Here is a 16,654-nt window from a genome sequence, read left to right on the forward strand (position 1 = left end):
ATTCTCGTGTTACACAGCACGTTTGAGCTTCAGCAAGAACCAATGAGGTTCATTCTCGTGTTACGCAGCACGTTTGAGCTTCCACAAGAACCAATGAGGTTCATTCTTGTGTTACACAGCATGTTTGAGCTTCCACAAGAACCAATGAGGTTCATTCTTGTGTTACACAGCACGTTTGAGCTTCAGCAAGAACCAATGAGGTTCATTCTCATGTTACGCAGCACGTTTGAGCTTCCACAAGAACCAATGAGGTTCATTCTCGTGTTACACAGCATGTTTGAGCTTCCACAAGAACCAATGAGGTTCATTCTCGTGTTACACAGCATGTTTGAGCTTCCACAAGAACAAATGAGGTTCATTCTCGTGTTATGCAGCACGTTTGAGCTTTCGCAAGAACCAATGAGGTTCATTCTCGTGTTACACAGCATGTTTGAGCTTCCACAAGAACAAATGAGGTTCATTCTCGTGTTATGCAGCACGTTTGAGCTTTCGCAAGAACCAATGAGGTTCATTCTCGTGTTACACAGCATGTTTGAGCTTTAGCGAGAACCTTTGAAGTTCATCCTCATGTTACACAGCACGTTTGAGCTTCAGCAAGAACCAATGAGGTTCATTCTCATGTTACACAGCACGTTTGAGCTTCAGCAAGAACCAATGAGGTTCATTCTCATGTTACACAGCACGTTTGAGCTTCAGCAAGAACCAATGAGGTTCATTCTCGTGTTACGCAGCACGTTTGAGCTTCAGCAAGAACCAATGAGGTTCATTCTCGTGTTACGCAGCATGTTTGAGCTTCAGCAAGAACCAATGAGGTTCATTCTCGTGTTACGCAGCACGTTCGAGCTTCAGCAAGAACCAGTGAGGTTCATTCTCGTGTTATGCAGCACGTTTGAGGTTTGTTCTAGCAAGTCAAGCAGGTTCTGAGCTTCTGTTTATGTTCGCTGATCAATGTTTATATGTGAATGAAAGCCTAAATTAAATCTGTTCATATAAAGCAATCGTGTCTTTTCAGAATATTTATTATTCTATATATCTATAGGAATAATAAACCGGATTAGTTTTACGATCTCTTTATGAACTTTTTGAAGCGTCAAAGTTTCAGTTGCGTAGCTGTCAATGGAGGAACAGAAAGCTCTAAGATAAAAAAAAAAGAAAAAGATTTAATATGTGTTTTGAAGATGAATGAAAGTCTTACGAGTTTGGAACGACGAGTAATTAATTACAGAATTTTCATTTTTGGAGGAACGAACCCTTTAATTATTCTGTTTTACCCAGAATTACAACACATAATGGAAATTATATGTTGTCAGTGCTCCATGTTGTCTAGCATGAAAAACAACACACAGCACACACATGAATAAAAAGAACCCAGTCTCAGTGTGGGCATCTATATGACAGCTGTAATATTCTTTCTTCTCTTCTTAATTTACCTGCAGACTCGATATGATGAGCGCATGATGGTAAACACATCTTTCTGAATGCTTCTGAAAGAAGTCTCTTATGCTCACCAAGGCTATTTGATCAAAAATACAGTAAAAACAAGGGTTTTTTAAGCTCTGCATGGGTTTCACATGAGAGTAGCTGTACAATCAACTTTTAGTATGTAAATATGTTGCTGACATCACAGTTCCTCACGTGTTCAGCAAGGGAGACAAGCAGCTGATAGAGCCGCTGCCTGCATCATATAAATCTCCTGTCTGTCAACATTCTGGCTTACCAATACTATACTAATAAATGGAAATCTTTTGTAACATTATAAATGTCTTTACTGTGTCATTAAATCAATTTAATGCATCCTTACTGAAAGTATTAATTTCTTAAAAAAAAAATAAAAATCTTACTGACCCCAAATTGAATGGTGGTGTGTATATATGTATGTATATACAGTACTGTGCAAAAGTCATAGGCACGTTGTATTTTCACCCCCCCCAAAAAAGTTTTTTTTAATCTTTTGCTGTAATGTGTCAGTAGGAAACAGTAAACTGATATTTCCTACTGACACATTACAACAAAAGGTATAAATAGCTTAAAACCATAATCTTTTGGTAAAAATACTAACGGGCCTAAGTACTGTTTATGTTATTGTGTATATTATGTGTATATATGTGTGTGGTTCTTCACCTCTCTCTCAAGTCATCCAGACACCGTTGTAGGTGCACTTCCCCTGCAGTGACCAGAACATGCTCTCCAGTTTCCTGAATCAACACTTCGGCACAAGGGTCGGCCTGGTTCAGCAATCTCATACCCCGCACCAGCTTCGGCATCTCACCTGCAAACACACACACACGCACACACACACACACACTTGTGTGAGCATTTCTTGTTTGACAATTTTTTTTAGAGCTGCTGGACAGCTGAAATTAACTCTTTTTGCATGTATAATTTTCCTGTTATCAATGTCTATGTTTACATGCATACCTTTTGTTTCAATAGGAATGAATTCATTACGAGCTGCTTTGAAACCTGTATTGTATAAAGCGCTATATGGTGCTCACCCTGTGGTCTGTGTGCGTCCTAACGCCCTAGTATAGTGATGGGCACACTATACTGTCAAAGAGCACCGTCCTTCGGATGAGACGTTAAACCGAGGTCCTGACTCTCTGTGGTCATTAAAAATTCCAGGATGTCCTTCGGAAAAAGAGTAGGGGTTTAACCCCGGCATATCCTGGCCAAATTTGCCCACTGGCCTCTGTCCATCATGGCCTCCTAATCATCCCCATATATACTAATTGACTTCATCACTCTGTCTCCTCGTCACCAATAAGCTGGTGTGTGGTGGGCGTTCTGCCGCAATATGGATGCTACACACTGGTGGTAGTTGAGGAGATTCCCCCTTCCATCTGTAAAGCGCTTTGAGTACCCAGAAAAGTGCTATATAAAAGTAATGAATTATTATTATTATTATTGTATAAATTAAGGAGACTTGACTTGACAAGAGGCTGTGGAAGGATGCACGTAAACTATATTGACCCGAAAGCAAACCCTCAGCCCATGTTGGAGCACAACAATTGTTATTTATTTCACAAACAGAGTATTTTAAAATATAAAGCAGCAACAAATGTCCTGTTAAACTCAATCAAAATCTTGTTCAAATCTTCACTAACATTAGAAGCAGACCTCGGGGGGTGGGGGCAAAATAATAAAACATGTATGATATGATTTAAAGCAGCCTCTCATTCTCTCTTCAAATAAAAGTGCTGTTTGACATCAAAGCAAATTCATTTGGAACATATTGTACTGACAGCAGTAACACTATGACTATGAGAGCTTTTTAATAAAGATGGTGAGTTTTCACCAACGATGGCTTCTCCTGACCTGAAGGCAGCTGAAGTTACGGTTATGAAACTAAACTCTGAAACAGCCCTCTGGGACAGTGATCTCCCTCACAATGAGATATTGTGTTTGTGTGTGTGTGATCAAGATCAGACAGTTCTTTGGTGTGCTAAACTGGGAAACATTTAACTTCCTCATTACAGCTGTGCTTGTGACTAATGCGTCCCACATGAGCGAGTGTGATGCTTTGAGATGGCCGGGGTTTCCATGCCATCATTGACACAGCTAATGAGAATAACCTCTGAGTGAACCTGGAGAAGTCACCATTAAAGCACCTTTTTGAGGGATATTTGCACCTTAGAGACCCATTAGAGATGACAATTTAATCTGTATGCTTATGCATCTATTTTATGGTAAGTCATTGTGAGCTGCCATTGTAGGCAGTATTCACCCAAAAATTTAGTTCAAACAGTAGAACAAAATAAAAGATAAAATTCAATGCAATGCATAATGCGATTAACTCAAAATACGTTACTTAATGCGTTAAAATAAGTTTAGGAAAATACCGCAGATAAGTTACTGAGGCAAGAGAATTTGCGAATGTAAAGAAAGCCAGGCTGATTTCATCAGAGAATAGCGACTCACGTTAGGTTTTCCATGAATTATTAATTCCAGTGTGTGTTTATTAAAAACATGAGCTCTATCATATTCTGTGATTGTTTTTGAAGAGCACGAGCCCTCACGTTGTGTGAAATACAGACTGAACGGAACGTCAAAACATCTTACCACTGTATGGCCAGATGATAAGCAAACTATGTTTTCTCAGCTGGATAAAGCAAACCAGCGTCTCACTAGTAAAGTTTTGATGGATAAGGATTGTAATCAAGGTAAAGACGATTGCAGTGACGTACAGGAGTCGTACAGCAAGCACGTCCAAGTCCGTTATATTGATGCGCAAGGAAACCGTCTATGTGCGCTCTCGAACACACAGATTCGATTATTTAGACACAATTCAGTACATTCACGTTGTTTCCACTCGCATTCAGGATAATGTTTTGACTTGTCGTGTATGTTGCTGTGTTTAGTAATTCTGAATGGATCCCTGTACTGTAGTAGGTAGCCTATATAATGCAGTCAGGTCAAGGTGGTTGGTTTAGGGTTTGTTTGGCATCTCCCGGTTCCCGACTGGAGTGGGTGTGATTGGAGAGGAGGGGCGCTGAAGAGGAGAATTGGCGGAGTGTGAAGAGGCACACCTGAAGAATATGAAGCCTCATCACCGCCTCTGTTAAATACTCTTCCCCGTGTATGCACGCTGGTGTCCTCATGGGTCCAGGAAGGGAGCGCGGAGGGATTCCCGCGCCGCCAAAGACGTGAGCTGTCGCCGGACCCGCAGTCCTGAATGGATAATCATGTGTGACGCTGCTGACAGGCTAGGATGCCGGGCCACTATTTCCCTCAGTTGTCGTGGCCTAAAGAGGACAAGCTGCTATGCCGAAGCCGCCGCCCCTCGCGCCTCAGACCGAACAGAGTCCGAAGTCTGATCACTACCCATCCTTCACGATTCCCTGGCACGACGAGGACACCAGATCCCCATTTTGTTTTTTTTATTTCCCCCATTTTTGAACATTTTATGTTTATTTATGTTAATAAATGCCTCTCCGAGGCCTGACACCACTGTCTGTCGTTTGCTCCTCCCGCTCACTACGTTATGTAACTTAATCATCTCACACACTTGAAGAAAGAAACTAAATGTTGACAAATGATGACAAAATAAACATGTTAAAGAAGATTAATGGCGTATGCTTAATTTCACAATAAATGTGTGATCTATCAAGATTGTTAGCCCAAAAGGGTGCAAATAATCACAATTAAAAATTATACAAACCTCACTACATTCTGTAACTTAATCATTACACACACTTGAAAAAGAAACGTAGCTTACTAAATATACAGTATACCCTACAAAAAAGTTTCTATTACATTCAGAACTTGCCCAAGGGCAGAGAAAAAAATAACTGCTTGTTCATTTATACGGTTGAGTCATTGCGATGAGTCAATGCACTCTTCTTTGCTTATCAGTTGTTTTTTCTTTATGTACCTGATAGTTTTCTGCAATGCTTAAGCCTACCTGCTGCACCACAATGCAAAAGAGTACTCAAGCTGAATGAGCTCTGTGTTTGTATGTGGCTGCTTTTGCTCATCAACACGTACTTGGATGTTTGGGCTCGATTGCGACTCTGACGATGGGCGTAGCTTCAAAGTTGATTGGCGTGAAGGGTGGGCAGGCAGGAGATGTGGAGATGGTGGCCGACTTGAGAATGAATTCCTCCATGCCACCAATACCTGCAGAGATACAAACAACATTAAACTAAGCTGCATTCAAAAGACCAGTCAAACTGTTTTACACAGGATTTTAAACCTCATAAAAAGAGTTGTTAAAAAAAATGAAACATTATTATTTATACAACGGCTTCCTGACATAACAAAGGCCCCTGTGTGTGCCCGTTTAGGTGGGAGGTTGTGTGAGTAAGAGTGGAAGCATGTGTTTGTGCACGTTGTGATGGAAAGAGAAACATATTTTCAAGAACTTTTGCAATAGTGCTGTGATAAAAGAGAACCCTAAATTCTAGTCGTGATATGGCATCTGGCCTAGGGCAACATCCATAAAAAAGGTGTACTTAGACACAAGAAGCTACTAGAAGATAAACAAAACAAGTAGTCCAGTGGTTTTTGCTTTTTTTTTTTTGTCTTTGCCTGGGTTCAAACTCATCTTTAATAAACCAAAACAAATTTCAACAACATATCAGTATGTTAAAACTTTAAATATACACACATTTAACATGCTGCAATGTAATGATATTTATTGTGGAATATAAATGGAATATAAAAAATATTAATATTTTTATAGTGCTGTCAAAATTAACGCGTTAACGCACGTGATAATTTTTCCCCCCAGTTTAACGCAGTAAAAATATTTAACGCAATTAAAGCAGCATCCGTTTTTTTCATCATCCTTTGGCTAGCATTACAATATGATCACACTCTTGCTCAAGTGAATCCTTTTAAACCATTCATGCGCGATAAGACACAAAAGAGAAGACAGTGCGTTACTACTGGCACGCACGTCTGCTGTGAACCTCCTGACTGTGTGACACACATGACTCGTGCGCACAAAGCCGCTTCAGACAGTGCTTGAATGGACAAAAGCACACAAAATTATACCAAAATGCTCATTTTGTCAAGTATCATTGCAAGCACAGTTAACTGAGTTAAATTAAGTCTAGTATGTGTGTATGTAAGTAAGAATGTAAAGAGTTGTGAGAAAATAGAATGTGTGTCAGATCAGCGTCATGCACAGCAGGTCTTAAAGTGACATTAAACCTGTTGCTGTGATGTCTGTTATTAATGTTAACCAAAGAACAAAAGACAGAGAGAGAATCACTCACTGCTCTTAACTGAACAACTTTTGTAGCTAGAAGGATAATCTATTTTTAATCTGCATAAATGTATGCAGTGACTGTGAAGTGTTTGATAAATATATTCAATTTCTGTATATATCCAACCTGAAAATCTTAAAGCCCTGTTTACATGTTTACGTGGGTCAAAAACAATGAAAACAATAACTTTTTGTGCATTTTGACAGGGCAAGGAAAAATCTGAACCGGTCTGACTAGAAAAAATTGAGCCCTGATATATTGAAGGCACAGGTAAATGTGACATTTATTATAATGCTTTAAATTATACTGTAATGCTGAATGACTATAATTAATGATAATATATAATTAATAACAAAAATTGAGAGAAAAAAAAATATTTCATAAAGACATCAGTAGAAGTATTGGTATCGGTGATGCCTTCTTTCATAAAAAGATGCCATTAAACAAATATTTAAAATATAGGCTACTGGCTTTATGTTGTTTCTGTATTAATTTGGAGATTAAATGTGAAATTATTACAATATAAATTTTATTAAAAACTTCAATGTTAGATTTTATTAATCACAATTTGTTTTTATTAATTAATTAATTTTGTTAATCTATTGACAGCACAAACTTTTATAGATTTTTATACATTAAAAACAAAAAAAAGATAAAATAAAATAAATATGTTACAGATAATATTTTAACATTCCGCTTTGACTTCTTTAGTGCAGTAAAAATATATAATCCATTTATGTTATTGTGAAAACAACATGCTGTTTTCATAATATCACACTTTTTTTTTTTCTCAGACAGATGGCTGCCTTTTTATTTTCGGAAAGTAGTCCCTTGCATGGGCATTAACAAAATAATATTTTAAATGCTTTTAGAATGCTACTACTCTCTGGCTCTGTTTACACCTGGTATTAAGATTATTTTTGGTGGATCGGATCATGATGCTAAATACACGTGTAAATGGGGTCTAAAGCATTTGAGCTTGACCTCTTTAAACCACTTCCAGAAGAAATCAAAAACACATTCGACCGGACTGTTTTCGTAGTGTAGACGCTCATGTGGTCGAATGCGTTGGAACAACCACAATAGACCGTCTACTCTCAGTCTACGGACTCATCAGAGCAGAAAGGAAAGCTGATGCTCTCCGTGTATTTTTCCATCGTTTCCGGGCGCTTTCCTATGTAAATTGCGTGAGCTTATTTAATAAATTATTGAAAGATCTGAAAAAGCCTGTATAGTTTTACAGACCCTCTTTTAGAAGAAATCAGGACAGAAGTAGTCAAAAGTGGACAAAAGAGACGGAATAAAACAGCAGGTGTAAAGGGGAACGTGTCTGCCTCGTCTACTTGTGATCCGATCGACCAAAACGCATCTTAATACGGGATACCTTAATATATTAATACCAAAAACAGGGCCAAAATCATTCCAGCTAAATTAAAAACCACAGGCCAAGAATGAAAAAGTTAAAAATTGACAGAAAGCAACATTAGGTTTTTCAAATAAAATGCAAATTAGATACATTTTGAGAGAGGATGAGAGTGGTAACATTGTTTTAACTTTTTGGGACTGATTGGTGGGCAGTAACCTGGAGGAGATGCATTCATATAAAAACTGACTGAATGAAGCATTTCAGTGGCTCAGCAGGAAGAACATTTCACTTGCCCCTCGAATCCCATTCAGTGGAATTACATCAGGTCCAAGAGTGTTTCCATCAGGAGAGCAGAGCCCCCGACTCGAGAGGTTAGTTTGTTCAGTCAGTGAACCAGCCATGAGTCAAGAGCTTCTGTCACAGGCTGGGCTTATTAAGGGCCAATTCCAGACAGACTCGCAATCGTGTTCATGAGCAAACACCTGGAGGGCGTAAAGACGGTAATAAAAATGGCTTAACGGTAATCACAGCGCAGGCCATATGAAGTCTTAAGTCTGAGGGTCCTGGCGGTGTTGACTCGCTGGGTCGATCTCTCCCGCGAGATCAGTATCTGTGCATTCAGAGCATGACATCATGGATCGACTCACAAATGTTTATTATAGCACCACCTATAGAAAAATAAACTATAGAACTAATGAACTATTTCTATACATGGTCAGAAAAATAAACCATGTATACAATGTCAAATGTGAAAAACATTAAAAGCTGCTACATACATTTAAAACGGAAGGGTTGAAATGCAAAGCGAGATATACAGTTGATAAATTGCTCATCGGAGGAATCGTGGAGGATTCTTTCTGTAAGTGTTTGCATATGTCTGGATCATGGCACACGTTTTTCAGGGAAGGATGTTGCGCAGATGCTTTGAGGCGTGGGAAAATGAGACCGTCTCTTTAGTTTAGAACACACAGACTAGTTTGGAACTAGTTTAGAACAGAGCATCCAATCAACTCCTGGAAAAACAGGAATCCTTCATTCTGATTGGTCAATACGTGAGCTTAGCATTATAAGGTTCTATCTCCGTTTAGGGTAGTTCCGAGATATTGAACATCAAAGTTTTTACATCCCAGCTGGCAAAACTGAGATGGAACCTTTTTATTTTATTAATAACTACTAACAAAAGATTTTTTTTTACAAAAATAACACCACACAGGCATTAATAAACACCTAATGGATCAGATTATGTCAAAAACTCAATTTCGACCAAAAGTGGAGATAGAACCTTATAATTCTAAGCTCACGTTATTGTGACATTCCATGGTTGAGTATTCTGTATTATGAATGTCAAACTGTATATTTGACTGTACCAAGCACTCAATTTCCTACATATCTCTGCTAATTCCATGTATCTTGTTTTCCCATTTGGTCTCTTTCTTCTCACATAAATAATTTCAAACTCAAATCAAAATTTTATTCACATTTAGTAAACTATTTGCTAAGTAGATGTACAATTATCAAGTTGTACTCACAAAGTCAACCATTTCTGGGTGATACAAGATCAAACTGTCAGGGTTTAGTCCATACCTTTCTGAATTATACATAACTTTCTTCCATTCTAAATATGGTGAAAAAGGTGAAGTGTGTAACTTTTTCAAATATAGAGTATAATATGCTGTTGCGAATTGAGCCAATTATGTTTTTAAACAACTTCTCTGAACACTCCCAATCTACCATTGGTCAGAACAAACAGATGACCGCACACGTATTCCACTGGTTGAACCAGTGTTGCACTGTCATTTTTTGTTGCGATGCTCAAACAGACAGAACAATGTTTTGATAGTGCCACAGTTTTTATCACACTTTTTGGCAGAATTGTCTTTTGGATGGATGTCAATCCACATTAAGCTAGTATATAGGAAAATACTGGATCATCACATTGGAATAGCAAACTATCTTAATGTAGATATATATAAGTGAACCATTTCTAGGATGATTCTCCAAAAAGAATGTGGCAGTGTCAACAAATGTTGTTGTGTTTGTCTAAGCAAACAACCAAAACCACACTGGTTCAACCAATGGTGTAAGTTTAGGGGCAGAACTATCTGTTTAAAAACAGTCTTTGGCTGAATTTAGAATTGTATATATTATTTCTGTAATAGAAAATATGGTAAGAGAAGAAATGGTAAGAGTAGTGTGCTAGAATCAGTGTTGTTATTGTTATGTAAAAATATAAATAATACAAATAATTTTTGTTAATTGAAATGAGGCTGAAATAAAATAACTATTAGATAAAAAGCTTAGAAAAGATTGAACAAAAAGCACAAAATTACTCAAACTCAAATTCTAAATATTAATAAAGGCTGCAATATGAATACTACAATATAATGTATACTATAATATATAAATACTATAATATTATTTGAATAATACTAAAATAATTCAAACATTCAGAAATACAACTACTAGAATTGTAGTTAAAACAAACCTTACAAAGGTCTGTACAAATTTCATTTGATTTCTCTAATGACAGCAGGAAGAGAGGAGGCTGAATGATTTGAGTTTTTCTACCCCTCCTCTACCAACAGTCTTTTAACCTGCGAGTCACTCGTTCATCACTGAAAGTCAAGCCACATGCAGCGGTCAGTCTAGACACAAGAGCTCTTTGTGTATGTGACTCTTTATACGGGCCCGAGGCACACTGCCATATTTATCCACAGCGCTGATGATTTCCTGTTCGTGTTGACCCCCTCACCCCCTCCTCCCGAAGCACTGATCCAGGGCCAGCTCGTCCCCGTCTAACCCGTCATACAGCCCACAGCACAACGGATCTTAGATCAGCGACTCGGGACAAATTCAGGCTCTCTAAAAACAAGCAAATCCTTCGCTCATCGGCATCAGATGGTGTTTTAATGATTGCTACATAAATCCATCCTGCTCTAAACTTTTCACCTCACACATGCTTCTGATTTCCACACCAAAAAACTGCAGATTTTCAGGGTGAAAAATGAAGAAAATGAGCACATAAAAACATTAAAACCTAAAGAATAAATATCTAAAACTTGCATTTTTCTGAAAGAAATAGTGTCGTTTTAGGAAAGCCAATTTCAAATGTAAATCTTTCAGTATAAAGTACATTTCGTAAGTGTGTGGTGTGTGTGCAAATACGTGCAAACTCTATACACTCAGTTTGAGCATATGCCTTCTTTTTTTGCACTTATTAGTTGGTAGATAGAACAATAAAATGACAGAAGGATAGAATAAACAAACGTTAGACATATATAGAAAGATAGATAGAAAGAATGAGACAGATTGAACAATGTAGAATGATAGAACAATAGATAGAATGATAAAGAGAACAATATAACGAAAGATAGAACAATAGATAGAATGGCAGATAGATAGAACGATGGTAGATCAGATAGAACAATGGTAGAATGATAGATAGAACGATAGACAGACATACAGACAGTCAGACAGATATTATGATATGCAAATATCCCAAAGACAGGATTTTATACAAACATTTCTCAAAATGGCAGATTTAATCTAAGCTGAAGCTATTCTTTGATATGTCTATACTTTGATATATAATGACTTTTTATGTATTCTCATTTTCAAACTTTAATCATAAATGTCTTGATAAAGACCAGAACACACAGCACAGTCAGTGAGTTACGTGGTTCCAGCTGAACTAATTGAAGAAAACTGTAGAAGAAGACAGGGAGCAGGAGAATAGATCGATCTCAAGACAGTGCTCATCTTGCAAGAGGTTAACTTCTACATGAAGGGAAAAATCCGAAACGCCCCGGCTCTGAAACAGCCGTCCTCTTGATAAGAACTGAGGACACCGTTCACTCTGCTCTTTATAACTGTAAAACAGAGAAGCTCTTTCAACATGAAACATGAGAAGGTAATTACTCAAAGGTGACTGCGTCTCAGAGGCATTCCTCAACAAAAGCACAGAAAAACAGAGAGGGCTGCTGAAGTTACCTGGGAAGAGGAACATTTCGCTTGCATACAGTAGGAGAACAGACCCCGCTGCAGGAATCTGGGCCACACATGGAAGAAATAGACACTCTTGAAAAAATGGAAGCTAAATCTGAGCTGAAGGGTTTTGGAAATTAAGAACAATTACATCCTGGCAGAAACGATGGTGGAAATCAAGAGGGATTTGTTGCAAAGTACTTCAGACTGAGAGAAAAAAATAAAACTACTTTGGATGTTTTAGAATTCTGGAATTCAAGAATTCTTACTGGCCAACAGGATAGATAAAATAAAAGGTTAAACTTACATACAGAATACATATATAAACAAACTATAAATAATATACAGTATAATAACAGTATAACTATTTTTTATTTTATTTTAATCAACTGATAAAGGCAAATCCAAAATGTCTGTCTTAATATAAATATGGAATTGTGTAGTTTAATAGAAGTGTAAAGGTTTTGTGAGCACGAATCGCTCAAACTACACAAGCTGCGACAAACACTTCTGTTAAAACTGGCTATTTTTAATCACTCCAGACAGCATGGCACAACACTACACCATAAAATGTATGTCTTTTCTGTATTTTAAATGATTCTAAGTGCAATGCATCTTTCCGAAGACGTTTAGACATACAACTTGTTGTTAACGATCAGATCTTCATCCGTTTCCCAGTATACTTCGTGTTTTTAACTCCACTGCTTCCAGCGCTACTGTACTGTACTGTGGGAGACAATTATTTAGTCGAAACTAAGCCAAGCAAACAAACAAAAGTGTGTGCAGTCTCTCTTGGCAAGCGTAGAAAGAGAGTCCACTGAGAACAACTAGAGGTCAAAGGTGAAACGCAAATCGCCCCAGAACGACGGTTTCCGCTCACACAGCAGCGTTAGCTCTGAACTGCGGCCGGGCAGCGAGGCCTACGGAGACTGTGTTTGGATCTGGTCCTGATTGCGGTGTTAGTGCGGGTCAGGGAAGAGAGCTTTACATTCGTCTGAGTGCTTGGAGAGAATAGAGGAGGGACAGATAGAGCGAAGGCAAGAAAAGGCGGATCAAAGAGCACAAAGGGGCAAACAACCGAGAGCAAGTGATCTCAATGACTCAAGCGCGGAGAAATTTCCTCCAACCACAAATACAGTTGGCCCGGGCGCAAGTTATATAAAAATAGATTTTTTTTTTTTTTTTTCGCTCGCGGTGCCTTTGGCAGCTGTGGCAGCTCTCAGCTGTGGTTCTCCGAGTCTCTTCAAAGCCGAGAAAAGCCTGAATAATAATCACGGCTAATGTTTTCAACAGACTTTAGTCTTGCGTGTTCCATCATGTTTAATAGCACACATACATTTCCACTCAATGTAAAGCTAAGTAAAATTAATTTCATGACATGCTAATAAGAAAATTACATTGTCTTTAAATCATTGAAGAAAGAAAATAACGATAAAATAGTGCCTAGACACTGTGATGCTGCTCTATTTTGTGTCCTTTATAGGCTGGTGAAACAGGAAAAATTTGAATATCGTGCAAAAGTTCATTTATTTCAGTAATTCAACTTAAAAGGTGAAACTAATATATTATATTATATATATACCAACCAAACCAGGTTTTGGTTCTTTTGGCAGTGTGGGCAGATACCAAGTCCTGCTGGAAAATGAAGTCTGCATCTCCATAAAGCTTGTCTGCTGAAGGAAGCATGAAGTGCTCTAAAATGTCCTGGTAGACGGCTGCGTTGACTCTGGACTTAATAAAGCACAGTGGACCAACACCAGCAGATGACATGGCTCCCCAAACCAACACAGACTGTGGAAACTTCACACTGGACTTCAAGCATCTTGGATTGTGAGCCTCTCCATTCTTCCTCCAGACTCTGGGACCTTGGTTTCCAAATGAGAATGAAAATTTGCTCTCATCAGAAAAGAGGACTTTGGTCCACCGTGGTTTATTAAGTCCAGAGTCAACACAGCCGTCTACCAGGACATTTTAGAGCACTTCATGCTTCCTTCAGCAGACAAGCTTTATGGAGATGCTGACTTCATTTTCCAGCAGGACTTGGTATCTGCCCACACTGCCAAAAGAACCAAAACCTGGTTCAATGACCATGGGATTACTGTGCTTGATTGGCCAGCAAACTCGCCTGACCTTAACCCCATAGAGAATCTATGGGGCATTGCCAAGAGAAAGATGAGAGACATGAGACAGAACAATGCAGAAGAGCTGAAGGCCGCTATTGAAGCATCCTGGTCTTCCATAAGGCCTCAGCAGTGCCACAGGCTGATAGCATCCATGCCACTCCGCATTGTGGCAGTAATTCATGCAAAAGGGCCCCAAGCCAAGTACTGAGTACATATGCATGATTATACTTTTCAGAGGGCTGACATTTCAGTATGTAAAATCCTTTTTTTTAAATTGATTTCATATTCTAATTTTCTGAGATTTTGAATTTGGGGTTTGCATAAGCCATAATCATCAAAATTATAACACATAAAGGCTTGAAATATCTCACTTTGCATGTAATGAGTCTATATAATATATTAGTTTCACCTTTTAAGTTGAATTACTGAAATAAATTAACTTTTGCACGATATTCTAATTTTTCGAGTTTCACCTGTCAATAAGACATGAATAATAAGGAAAATTAAAAAGCACAGCCACAATGCTAGGATGCTGTGGGTTGCTATGCGGTTGCTAGGGTTTTTATACATCATGTACACTACCATTTAAAAGTTTGGGGTGAGTATGATTTTTTTTTAAGATATTAATAATTTTATTCAGCATGGATGCATTAAGTTGATCGAAAGTGACGGTAAAGACATTTATATTATTACAAAGATTAAAAAAATCAGTTTTAACAAAAATATTAAGCAGCACAACTATTTTCAACATTGATGATAAGAAATCTTTCTTAAGCAGCAAATCAGCCTATTAGAATGATTTCTGAAGGACCATGTGACACTGAAGACTGGAGTGATGATGCTGAAAATTCAGCTTTGCATCACATAAATTACATGTAAAAATACATTCAAATAGAAAACAGCCATTTAATTTGTAATAATATTTCTAAATATGTACAGTGTTATTTATCAAATAAATACAATCTTGGTCGGTGTAAGAGACTTATTCAAAACAAGACTTACCAACCCCAAACATTTGAACACTAGTGTTTATCATTTAGAACAATGTGAGAGTTGCAAGGTTAGAAGACAGATAGCTCAGTAAACAATCACAATTCAAAGTCAAATTGTAACTGTTTAAGGTTAAATAGTGAAATATGTCATAATTTGACCAGTTTCAGAACTTTAAGACTAATTGAAAGTGTGTAGTTGCATATACTGCTTTATTCATGTGAGAATACACAAAACATCTGTCAGGCACACATCTCCTCAATAGCAGGGCTCAAATTTTGCCACCTTCCCTCTATCACTCTCGCTAAAATAATTGATTTCTGGCCACAAATCTTTGAGTTTGTCTTGTTAGAGCTGAGCGAAGCATGACTCTGACAGCTGTGTGTGAATAACAGGTCTTCCCCTCAAACACTCCCCTTTTTTTCTGCATATGAGATGAATTAGAATGCAGGTCGATGTCATCAGTGAGAGTTGCTGGTGATTAACATTTCGCTTAATTCGTTGTTTACAGCATAGACACAAAGCTTTGTTTTCAGTGCCAAGTGCGGCCCATGTTCAGAAGTAAGAGACGAGAGATTTCCACAAAGAATAGACAGATATTGGCTACAAAACTGGATTGTTTATATAATGAGTCTCTTTTTAAATCCTGGTCCAGACTGTCAGAACTGGGCTGCTTTAATCACTGGGGTATTTGGGCACTGATGGATAGCTTGAAAAATGTTGACTAAACATATTCAGTCTCTTTGACACCCTTTTGAGGTATTAATTTGATATTAATGAGGTATTTATTATCTTTTCCTTTTCCAGCCTGATATTATAAAAGGTTCTGTCACGAATTATGCAGTAAGTGGCAATTAGGACATCAAATCAGCCCTTTTTCATTTCTGTTTTCTCCATGTTCATTCAATAAACAGCTGGAAACATTCATTTAAGGGATAGTTCACCAAGAAATTAATTAAAAAAATGTATGAGTCTTTAGTAAGATACAAAAGGTATATTTCTGAACAATATTTTGGCCATATACAGAGTTCAGTCATGAAACTCTAGAGGGCGCAGGCTGATTGGTCCTTTACATGTAATCTGCAAGAACTTCATTACCGCATGACACAAGCTGATTAGCCTTTGCTGATCCGCCAGCCAATTAGGTTGCTTGCTCAACATTTAAATAGTCTGGTTCAGTGTTTGCTGTAAGCTAGTCCTGCAGTTCCTCTGAAACCCTCCACCTGCCTAGATCTGCTGTGGGATTTATGTATGTCTATTTATGCAGCAGCAGCAGCATATCTTACATGCTTACATCACAGTGTCTGTGTATCTGTTAGCAGTAGCAAGTCCATGACCAAAATACAATAACATTGCAATATTTATTCATATGATAAAATTATTTTTAATCCTTCCAGACAGCATGGCATAACACTACACCATAAAGTTAGAAACTCCATTTGTATGTATTTTAAATTATACTAAGTGCCTAAAGTGCGTCT

The 16,654-nt window shown here is 37.8% G+C and overlaps 1 protein-coding gene across 1 annotated transcript in view; it reads right to left on the minus strand.

The window, feature by feature from the left end:
* efl1 (elongation factor like GTPase 1) overlaps window positions 1-16,654 on the minus strand; it is a 99,523-nt gene that overhangs the window by 22,356 nt on the left and 60,513 nt on the right. Inside the window, exons 16-17 of the mRNA XM_081351953.1 lie at window positions 5,485-5,616; window positions 2,122-2,269 (exon numbers count right to left, since the gene is read on the minus strand). Coding sequence (XP_081208079.1) covers window positions 2,122-2,269; window positions 5,485-5,616 — 280 coding nt within the window. The remainder of the gene's footprint in view (window positions 1-2,121; window positions 2,270-5,484; window positions 5,617-16,654) is intronic.

The sequence above is a fragment of the Scardinius erythrophthalmus genome (genome assembly GCF_964197995.2).
Source record: "Scardinius erythrophthalmus genome assembly, chromosome: 2".
Classification (NCBI taxonomy): domain Eukaryota; kingdom Metazoa; phylum Chordata; class Actinopteri; order Cypriniformes; family Leuciscidae; genus Scardinius; species Scardinius erythrophthalmus.